Raw genomic sequence first — 11,931 nt, forward strand, 5'->3', positions numbered from 1 at the left:
TATTTCTACACACTACTTTCTCTCTTTCTACATATTTAATGATTTTTTTTGTATTATATTTTTGTCTTAAAATTAAATTACCAAAATATCCCTTTTTATTTAAAAAATCTTGTAGCTCGGTCATTGGAGTTGCTTTTAAACGTTTGAGACATTATTCCCATCTTCATTGACTTTGCAATAGGGTAATTTATAAGCACCCAGTATAATTATGAATAGAAATTTAATTGTGAAGAAAAAACCCAAGTTTTTTATTTTACTAGGACATTAATATTACAAAGCTAATTCAATAAATAATTCATTAATATCTCTCAACGGTCTGAACAAGCCCAAACAATACTTTCAAACCCCCAAAAGAATATTTCTCAATTGCACAACTACTACACATACAGAACAACTAAAAGACGACAAACTAGTAGATGTACGTCAGAACCGTAGCTCCAAACAGAGCCATCAGCAGAGAAGTGAAAGGGAGGGGAAGAGGTGTCGCCTTCGCCGGCAACAACAGTGGTGGCTTGTTAGGATTAGGGTTTGGAGGATGATGATGGTAAGGGTATTTTTGGTATGGTAGGATGTGTATTGAGTGAAAATTGATAATTTAAATTTATTTAAAGTATATATTGAGAAAAGATGTAAAAAGAAAGGAAGTAGTGTATGGAAATAGAATTTCCCTTTTCTACGTTATGCATTTGTCTTTTTAGCAATAAAATTATGCATTGAAGGAGGCTCTAGCCAAATGACGTCTTTTTTTATATATACCATTTTAAAATTTTTCTTTGATAGTTAGCTAATAAATAAATTTATTGACTAAAAATAAACTCATAAAAAAACTAATGTTAAAAGGCTATTTTATTTCACACATTAACTTTTTTAGCATTTCTTCTTATTATTATTATTTTGCAGTAGTTAAAGTGGACTTTTTGATGAAAAATTAATTTGTCAAATGAATTTAAAAAAAAAAATTATAGCAAATAACCTAGTTTTTAAGCTTGCAACCAATGAAGCCTAGGATGGTGTTGTGGATGAGATTTAAAGGCCTGATGTCAAATTGGGCCAGCCCAACCAAGTCTATGGCCACCTTAGATTGACCTAGTTTCAGAACCCAATTAGGAATTCCCAGATCCAACGCCAAAAGACAAATCTCTCTAAGACCTCAAAGATTCTTCACAGTAAAATTTGTGAATATGTATACACCTTCCAAACATACAGGGCGTGTTTGTTTCAACGGATTAGAGAGGCAAGATTTGGACTAAAAAATACCACCATGTTAAAAAAATGTCCCATCCAATACCAATCCAGCATTTCGTTGGCGCCATTGGCTCGGTAAATAATCCAATCCGACAATTAAATCTCGTTTGACATATACCTCATCTAAACTTTTATCCTAAAAATTAAGCCTTTATGTAAACCAAGATAAACCAAGATAACTGCCTTAATGAACTCAACCTTGGTATTGAAACATGACTAAAATATATAGAAGCTAGACTAGCCAATAATATATGAAAATCAAAATTCTTCATTAATATAAGCTGTCAAAATGTCTGCCAAAGGATAATATAATTTTTTGTGACAGCAATACGCACAATCAACATGGTCATCAGCAGTACTACCTCAGAGTGCTTTATTTTCCCCCAGCAATCTCACTATGCCAACCTGAAAACCATCACTGACTACTACCACCAGCTAGTCTCTTCCTTTCAAAGTCAACCTAAATAGCAGGAGAAAAAAAAATTGAAAAAAAAACTGGCATAAGTGAGCTAGTTTAATAAAAAAAACTATGGGGGTGATTGACAAGTTGTCACTGAAAAGGGGGCTCGTTAGGAGGGAAATCGCTGTCATAAAAAAAGCCGCTCTTACCATTTTCCTCACACGGTCATTGGCAGCGGGAGTTCCTCCAGTAACAGATTCGGGGAGATATGGACTGCAAACGCGCACGTCATTCAGCACAATTATGGCAGTCTTGTCCCAGCGCACTGGAAGTCTGATCACAAGCCCATGGTATCAATATCAGGACGATATGATTAAATTGAGGAGATGAAAATAGCTCTTTGGAGAATGTTATAAAGTGGAGAAAACATTCACGACACTAGACCATGATGCAATTAAGAAACTCCATTTTGTTATTTAACTAGAAAGCACAATTGTTTACGTATCCAGGCATAACCCTCGAAGCAAAATTGAAGTAATTCATTTTCACGTTTACAAAAATTAAAAGTTAATTTCAGGAAAACATGGGAGCTAAATAGAATATGCCCTTTTCTACAAACAAATGTAGGTTAAAATGTATAATTGTCACCCAATGCCTTGATAACTTGCTAGTGCATAATCACCCACCACAAATTATTTAGCACCGAGTCAAAAGGGTTGAGAACATCAACCCCAAGAACATTCCAAGATGCAAGCATGGCCATGATGGACATGAAGTCTGTGAGTTCCACCCTATCTGTCACTCTTTACATTTATAAAAAAAACAGTAAATTGAATAAATAAATATTTTGATAAATCCTTTGCCTGTCAATGTGATAAAGGCACTCACTGCCAGTTATGTCAACAGAACATAGCCAGCAGCACCTAAAACTAAGCAAACTATGAGATTAAAACCAAAATCTGAGCATCTTGATATAAAAGTCAAAAAAACTGACTGCCTTCTATCTTCTGATTAAAGTTGATCTGCAAAGCTACTGCTTTAGACTAATGAGGGAAGTAAGAACAATAAGCATCACAAAAACTACCACTAGACCATGCTCACTCCATTAAAGGGTCAGCAGGCAATTGGTTTTGAAAGCCTCCATAGTCTGTACACCCAAGCACAAACTACTAGGTTTTGTGACAGCCAAACTTATCTGTCTGCACACAGATAGTTCAGTCTTCTAAGCATGATACTTTAAGCAACGACGAAAAAAATAATGTTCTTTTCTAACAGCATATTAAGTAGCCCATTCAGATTTTAGACTTAAATTGACTCCTACGTTATAACTTATTGCTAGATTTATGACCTAACAACAAAACAAGTATGATCAAAATGTTCAAGGAAGCACTAAATTGGGCTCATACACCAAAGGAAAGGTTCGGTTGAACTGCCAAGTTCAGAAACGGTTTGCCTTATTTTGTTCAATTTGAATGAGCACTAGATTGAGCTCATACAGAGTTTTTCGCTACATCGTTTCACTATTTTCAAGGACCAGTTTAATATCTATCATGATATGAAAATAGTACTAGTTTATTCAACGAAAGATCTGATCTATCCCCAAGAATACCTAGTAGAAAGCATAAAAGATAGCCACGTGACATTTTCCATAGAAGTATATCGGGACAGGTGAATTAAAATGCTTTATGCTTCCAGTGTTGATTGGTCAGTACTCAGTGCACATGCATGAAAAAAGATAGTCACAAACTTGGTCAGGTTTCACAGCATGAATGTTCGGTGCAGAAATTGCAATTACCTACCATTAAAGTGAGGCAAAATGAATCTCAAAGAAGCTAATAGATCAATGAGAAGGTTCGCCAACAAAGACCAACAACTGTACGAGTGCAAAGTAATATGGTCGAACTAACAAGAACAGGCGACAACTGAAACCATATGTGGTATGATATGAAGCTATAAGAGAATATGTGGCCTTAGATAAATGGAATTGAAAGCGCAAAATTGAGCATACCATGAAGATATTTACACTATTGAGAGAATAGGTCGGATAAGGATTTCTCAACTTAAGCCAAGTCAAAATTTGATGACATACAAGCACTTGAACGTGCATGCTTTCTTAATTACCTCTTTTCCATCCAAGCTAATGTACCTAGTCTTCCTTGTTCATCCGAATATGTGGGCTCAGTTACCCGGACCAGACATGATGAATTTTGAATTTTGACAGAGGATGTGTCTCTAGATGAAAAAAATTCATGAAAAGAGATTCTTGTGACTCAATAGGAAATTGTTAACTTCACCAGGGTCATAAAATAGTATGCTCAGTGCTTTTTCTTTTTCCTCAAGTCTTGAATGTAAGATTTGAATCTCATAGGATAATATGTTATAGTTCAAATACTGTGAAAATTTAGTAGTCATATGGTGTCTCTGCCTTTCTCGGCTTCAAGCTTTGGTTTCCTCTTAATATATAGATACACATATTATGTACATATAACTCATCCCAGTCTTATGCCAATGATGATGAGTATATAAAGTGCCATTACCCCATCAAATTTTGTGGTTCTTGAATTGTGCCTCATTGCGCTTGGCTTTGTTTATGAGTGAAAAACTGAGTATATATAAATATGGTCATGCAATGTACACACCTCAAAAGGGTATATACCATGTGCAAGTTACGACATTCGTGGTCGTGATTACCACAAATGTCATAATCTATGAAGCATGGGTACTCAAAAAATGTTGCTGTATAAGTACCGGGTACTTACCGAGTGCGGGTACGCGTACCAATACGGCTACACGCGTACTGGGTACGGCACAAACGCACCGGGTACGTTTTATACGATCAATATAATCTTGGTACACAATGGGTACGTGACAGGTATGTTTTTGGGTATGCCGGGGTAAAAAATGGAATTTTCTGTAATTTTAAGGATACCAGAGCAATTTTTTGGTCCATTTGAAAAAAAAATTAAATAAATTTGGGGTTCTTTTGTAATAATTAAAACATGAAACAAATTGAAATTACGGTTACTTGTTCTATTCAATTATCTCCTTCCTTCAAAGAAATACAGTCGGCTCCAAGAAGAGAGAAAACAATCGGCAACTCCGAAACTCCTTCGAAGGTGTTGATTCTCTCCTTCAAAGAACACAATCTGGTGAGTTTCTCTTCGATTCTTCCTCCTTTTCTTCCTCTTTCTTTCATTTTATTTTTCAGATTTTTTGTCTTGCTTTGTAGCAAACGAAGAGTCTATCCTCTGTTTTTTTGGTTCGTTTCTCTTCAATTCTCCTTCCTCTTTCTTTCATTTTTTTTTTCTTTTCAGATTTTTTTTTTCTTACTTCGCAGCAAACGAATCTGTCCTCCTGTTTTTTTCCTCTTCGTTTTTTTGATTTGATTCTTCCCTTTGATTTTCTCTTTCCCTGATTCGATTCTTCTTCCTCTTTCTTGAACTCTCCTTCATTTTTCCCCCTAATATATGTATATATTTTTTTGGGCAAATTTCACTTTACCTCCCTATGTTTTGAGCCGAGTGTGGATTACCCCCTGACATTTGGAAAACACTACATAACCCCCACGTGGTTTGTAGACCAAAACGCATCGTCCTAACAGGCTGTGATGTTCACACGCCCATGAAGAGAGTAAGCTATATTTTATAACCAAAATACCCCTTACACATCTTTAAATTTACAAAAGCTTGCCATTATTCTTCCTCCACCTCTCTCACAGAATGAACAAACACCTCTGAAAAAAGGTTGTTTCTCCAAAACTAAGGTTGTTTAAATTTTTTGAACAAACACATCTTTAAATTTAGAGAGAGAAACTCCCAACCCACTTTGATTACTAAGTTTTTCTCAATCAATTGCCCTTGCAAGAATTATAATCCAGTTGTTGAAGACAATCAAGAAGAAGTGAATAAGAGAATATAAGATAATGAGGGGAGGAAAATTAGAAAGAAAAAAAGAAAAAAAGTGGGTACATACATATACAAATCCAAACCCATTTGTATATATATACATATATATATATATATTTTCTTGATCATTTGTACATACATATACATATATATATATATACAAATTTAAACCCATTTTCTAATTATATACAAACCCAGTTCACATATACAAATCCAAACCTATTTTTCTGAAACCCATTTTTCTTGATCATGTGTACATACATACATATATATACATAAAACACATCTCTCTCTGTTTCTTCAATCATATACACAAATTCTCATATATATATATATATATATATACATATTTGTGATCTTCATATTTGAGCTGAAATGGAGAGAGTCATTGCAAACAATGTTTCCACTCTCTCTTTGGCTTTCTCTCTCTCTCTCTACAGTACTTTTTTTTCTCTCTCCTCTCTCTAGAATGGCTTGCCGGAGGATAAGTGCGGGGTATTTGGATCCAGAGAGGAAGAGAAGTAGGGGTCTCAGGACCAAACAGGTGGGACGAGGCTCGTGTCGTGAAAATTAGGCCGGAGTAGCAAAGTCATCGGAAAATGCTTGATCTCCGACACTGAGATTTTCTCTCCCTACTGTTATAAAAGTAATTTTTATTAATTATAATATATATATATATATATATATATATAAACATATATATAGCTATCATGGGTTGAAAGTTGGCAATGGCAACCATGGGAGAACGTAAGCTCTAAATCAACAAGAAGATAAGGGTATTATTAACGTATATAGATATACATATATAATTGATATATATTTGCAGGTTTAATTCAAAGAGAGAAGAGTAAGAAGATGAGGGTATAATAGTCAATTTACATGTTTTGTTAACAGAAGTTAGGGTGCATTTTGGTCCACAAACCACGTGGGGGTTATATGGTAATTTTCAAATGTCAGGGGGGTAATCCGTACCTGGCCCAAAATACAGGGGGATAAAGTGAAGTTTGCCCAATTTTTTTTGTACATTCCTCCCCCCCAACAGCCACTAGAATTTCATGCAACTTGCAAGCCTAGAATGACCGACTCTGTTATTTAACTTTGCTCTCTTCTTATTGTTGTAGACTATAGTACACACAATCAGAAAATGTTATTTAAATATTTGAAAAATTATATACTCCAATGAAGTGAAAAAATTCACAAATTAGTTTGTTAAATGGTTATATAATTTATATCATAAGAATATGAGTTCATCAGGAAGTACAGGTTCAAAGTGCCTCTGCAAGTGTCCCTTCTATTGATAGTGATCAAATTGGGGATGAAAATGCTCCTCTTTGGGGTTACATTACGAAAATAACTAAAAAGGGTGAAAGAGGAAGTGATAATACCAAATTTCGGTGTAATTATTGTAATATTGAGTTTCAAGGTTCATACTCTAGAGTCAAAGCACATTTGTTGCTACTTTCTAGGTATGGAATTAGAGTGTGTGCATTTGTGAAGAATACGCCTGATCTTTTTGTTGAAATGCAAAAGGCAAATAAAGAAGCTGAGAACAGGAAAAAGATGACAAAGCCTAAAGATGTTCCCTTACCACCTCCCTCTTCCCGAATTAGTTCTAGCGTAGAGGTGGTAGAGGATGTTGGAACATTTAGATTGGATGGTTATGAACCAAAAAAAAAAAAAAAAAAAAGAAGGCAAGTGAGAGTAGTGCCTTAGATAAAGCATTCAATCAAGGTGCTAGAGAACATTTGCATTTTTTAATTGCTCTCATGTTCTATTCAGCTAGGTTGCCCTTTCATTTGGCTAGGAATCCATATTTTGTGGGTTTAAATTTGCTGCTAAGAATCAAATTATAGGGTATCTCCCTCCTAGTTACAACTTATTAAGGACTACTCTACAAAAAGAAAAAGCAAATATTGACAGTTTGTTGGAACTAACAAAACAATCATGAAACCAAAGGGGTTGAGTGTAGTGGCCAATGGATGGACCGATGCACAAAGGAGACCTATTATCAATCTCATTGCAGCATCTGATGGTGGAGCTATGTTTGTAAGAGCTGTTAATTGTGAAGATGAGTACAAAGACAAGTATCATATTGCTAAATTAATTAGTGATGTGATAAATGAAGTAGGCCCTCATAACGTGATTTAAGTAATTACCGACAATGCTCCTGCATCAATCATTCAAAGTAATTATCCGAAGATATTTTGGACACCTTGTGTAGTACACACACTTAATCTTGCTCTTAAAAATATTTGTGATGCTAAGGAAATTGGAGGTGTTGCCTATGCTTATGATGAATGCCATTGGATTACAATTGTGATTGATGATGTGATGTTCATAAAAAATTTCATTATGAATCATTCTATGAGATTGGCAATTTTCAATGAGTTTGTGGCTTTGAAGCTACTTTCTGTTGCAGATACACGCTTTGCATCTGCAATTATTATGCTAAAAAGGTTTAAGCTTATATATAGTGGCTTCCAAGCAATGGTGATAAGTGAGAAATGATCATCCTACAAAGAAGATGAAGTCGGAAAAGCGGCTCTTGTTAAGGAAAAAGTGTTGAATGATATTGTGAGATGCTTAGATCTTGTGACACCGATAAGCCATGTTTACACTTGGTCTATGAAATGTGAGATTCAATGATTGAGAGGGTGAAGGCATCCATTTATAGGCGTGAAGGAAAGTTGGAAAATGAAGAATTGGCTTTCTATTCTGTGGTGCACCAAATACTAGTGGAGAGATGGACAAAAAACAGTACACCACTTCATTGTCTCGCACATTCTTTAAATCCGAGGTATAACTCATTTTTAAACTCAGTTGTTTTTTTAGATGGGAAAAGGATAGAATTTAGTTATGCTAGACATCATTTTTAAACTCTTAATAACTTAACACAATTTACTTTTTATTTATTTTTTTCTCCTAATTTTGCAATCTAGGTATTATAGTGGAATGTGGCTTCATGAAAATCCCATTCGTGTTCCTCCTCACAAGGATGAAAAAATTTCTGATACGAGAACCAAGTGCTTTAAGAAATACTTTCCAAATGCAGAAGAGAGAAGGGTTGTGAATACAGAGTACGCCACGTTTTCAGTTTTTTTGGAAAGTTTGGAGACATCAACTCAATATGTGATAGAGGAGAAACGTAACCAATGGTTTGGTGGTTGGCACATGGCTCTTCTGCACTTATGCTCCAATCATTAGCAATGAAATTACTTGGCCAACCATGTTCCTCTTCATGTTGTGAAAGGAATTGGAGTACATACTCTTTCATTCACTCCATGCAAAAGGAATAAAATGACTCCACAACGTTGTGAGGATTTGGTTTTTGTGCATTCTAATATTGGCCTTCTATCAAGAAGGAGTCAACAATACACAGAAGGACAGAGCAAGTTATGGGACATTGGTGGAGATGTTTTTGATTCATTGGAGGTCTCTGATTTATTAGAAATTACAAATCTTTCACTTAATGAGCCGGAGATGGAAGCCATATTGTTTAATGATGAAGTTAATAATTGGAAGTTGATGGAATTGAAAGTTGATGTTCTAAGTTTTATAGTTTCATTAAGGTTATCTTTTATTTTGGTTTAGTTTGTTTTTAGCACGAAATTCTCTTTTCTAATTTCTTCTATGTAATAACATTAAAATAGCTCATCGATTTACTTTGGTATTGTTGGAAAATGATTTACTTTTTTTTTGTTGTTGTTGTAATTTCTCCTTTTAATTAAGTTACTGAATTTTAATTTGTATGTTGGATGTTTATCTAAAAAAAAAAAAAAAAAATTGGCATACCCCAGCCATATCCATACCTTCCTTTTTGTAAAAAAATTTACCGTATCAGCGCACCCGCACCCATGCCTCTTAGGTCATAACTAAATCATTTTCAGTCATAACTAAAACGCAAACACCACATAAGATATACCTAAAGATCTTTTGGATCATAACCAAAATAATGTCATAACTAACACCATAATGAGTTATAATCAAATCATAACTAAAACCACAATAATAACTTGGGCATATGGTACAAACCAAAACATGTGTGTATCATAGAATTTCCCACATATACATATATATATATATACATATATACATATATACATATATTCAGACAATTATGCAAATAATTAAAAATTGCACACCATTAATGACTAAAAATAATATTTTCAAGGGCTTTGACTCCACCCTCCCCTCCAATGTACCCAAAAATAAAAGATAAAATTGATACTTCCAACAACAAATTATTGAAAATCATGGCTTCTCTATAACTAGTATCATTCCATGAGAATAAGAAACCATAAAGAAGGAAAAAATTTAACCCAAAATACAAAAACCCAAGTTAGCATTATATATATGAAAAAATAAATAAAAATTCATTAATAAAAGAGTAAAGGAATTACGTCTTAGACAGTGCATCAAAAATGCTTTGTGCTTCAGCAGTAACACCCACCCCAATCCTCTCTACTTCTCTCTCTGCCTGTCTGCAATTTCACCACACCACACCACACCACACAATTATATTAACAGTGACAGAGAGATGACAAGAAAGAATCCAAAATTTGAAAAACTGGGTTGTATTCATAGACATGGATAGAGCTTACCTAATGGCGGAGTCTTCACGAGATTGGAGGGAATTGAGATCAAGATTAAATTTTTTGGTATCAAGAGGGTCCTCGGCTTGACCCAAGTACTTGAAGCTTTCTATGTAGTTGGCTTTCAATAGCCTTATGTTTCGAAGCTGTCCAGATCCAGATTTACCCTCTTGTGTCAATCAAACACACACAGTTAAAGAATTCAAATTCAAAGTTTTGAATCAAAAGAAAAACACATATTGATTGATTGAGAGAGAGAAAAAGGATATGAAGGACGAGAATGTTGGAAGGTGGATCGAAGGTGATGACTTGGGCTTCGAACTCGTCGCCGAGAGTGGTTTTGATGGAAAGAATGCATCCCACTGAGAAATCATCGCCGCCGCTGCTGTGTGCATCCATGGCCTTATTGGGTCTCTGATTCCTTTGGAGGTCTCTGTTTGCTTCTACAACTCTACTCTCTACCACTTGAGTTTGTTTGATTTTAGACTTTTTTAAACAGTGTTTTTTTTTTTTTTTTTCACTCTAGTTTGGGGACTTTGTTTATTGGATAAAAAAGTCACATCTTTATCAGAATTTATTTTATTTTTAATGATTTTTTTAAAAAAAATTATGTTAGTTTTTAAATTTTTTTTTATTCATTCCGATAGAAGAATCTAAAAAAATTAAAAAATCAAAATAAGCCAAAAAGAAACTCTATTATTTTATTTTATTTCATTTTTCTTTTTTGAACTTTTTTAGGTTTTTTTTAAAAAATTTTTAGCTCGTCTCGTGGACCTAGAATCCATTTTTTTTAAAAATTTCACTAAAGGTGAAAATAAACTGAAAAAGAAAAAGTCACCAAATAAGTAAATCTTAGAGCACCCCTACCATATTACTTATATTTTATCCTAGAATATTATTAAAAAATTCATTTTTTATTTTAGAAATTACTTTTTCATTAACTTCCTTCAAGAAACTCCCTATTCTTTCTCTATTCTATTAACAAACTCTATATTTTTTCTCTATTTTATTAAAATATAATTTTTCATTATAAATTTAAAAAAAATAAAAATCATAAATGTGTACTACAGTCCCTAAACTAAACAAAGCAAAGCAAAAAAAATAAAAATAAAAATGTAAGTGTGTTACAGTGACTCCCTACAAATAAGAAGGCACTGTAGCAATTCTTATTTTAAGCTAGAAGTGTATAGGGGACATCAAACCCCTTAAACTAGGCAAGGAAGGGCTATAAGGATTCTATTAGGATGCTCTTAAACACCTATTTTACAAATACACCCCTCAAAATTTGTTTAAAATAAAAATTATTCCATGTGATTCTAAAAATTATATCCTAACTCTTCAAATTTCCAATCGTATAAAAAATAATCATTTTATTAATAAATTATCAAGTCAATTAACAATTTTTAATAATGTCATAAATATATTTAATTAATCATTCAGCGTATTTTATTGTTATATGGAAGGGTAATTAAGAATTTTATTTTTTTTGTTAATTTTATTAAATAAATTTTTTTGACAATGTGATATTTGTAATTTTCATAATCATAAGAGCAATCTGTATTTTAAATAAAACTCAAGGATTGTATTTGTAATTTACTGTTTACTTTTTGTTTTTTGTTTTATTTTATTTTATTTGTGTTTTTGTTATATTTAGGCCTCGTTTGGGAATTCTCTTTTTTAGTCAAAAAGTCAAAAAATTATTAAATTAGTCAAAAAGCCAACAACTCATACCAAAAAGTCAAAGATTCTCTTTTCTCTCTACTTTTTGCACATCTTTTCGTAAAAAGTC

The 11,931-nt window shown here is 33.5% G+C and overlaps 1 protein-coding gene across 1 annotated transcript; it reads right to left on the reverse strand.

Annotated features, from left to right (window-relative positions):
* Positions 1-1,495: 1,495 nt before the first annotated feature.
* On the reverse strand, positions 1,496-10,644 carry LOC114295466 (uncharacterized). The gene is made up of 5 exons (XM_082892756.1): positions 10,411-10,644; positions 10,152-10,313; positions 9,951-10,031; positions 1,855-1,978; positions 1,496-1,705 (listed from the first exon to the last, which is right to left on the reverse strand). The coding sequence occupies exons 1-5, from the start codon at positions 10,539-10,541 to the stop codon at positions 1,661-1,663; spliced, it is 543 nt and encodes a 180-aa protein (XP_082748882.1). The 5' UTR covers positions 10,542-10,644; the 3' UTR covers positions 1,496-1,660.
* Between the last annotated feature and the right edge of the window lie 1,287 nt (positions 10,645-11,931).

Source organism: Camellia sinensis, chromosome 10, assembly GCF_055761805.1.
Source record: "Camellia sinensis isolate YWXY chromosome 10, ASM5576180v1, whole genome shotgun sequence".
Taxonomy (NCBI): domain Eukaryota; kingdom Viridiplantae; phylum Streptophyta; class Magnoliopsida; order Ericales; family Theaceae; genus Camellia; species Camellia sinensis.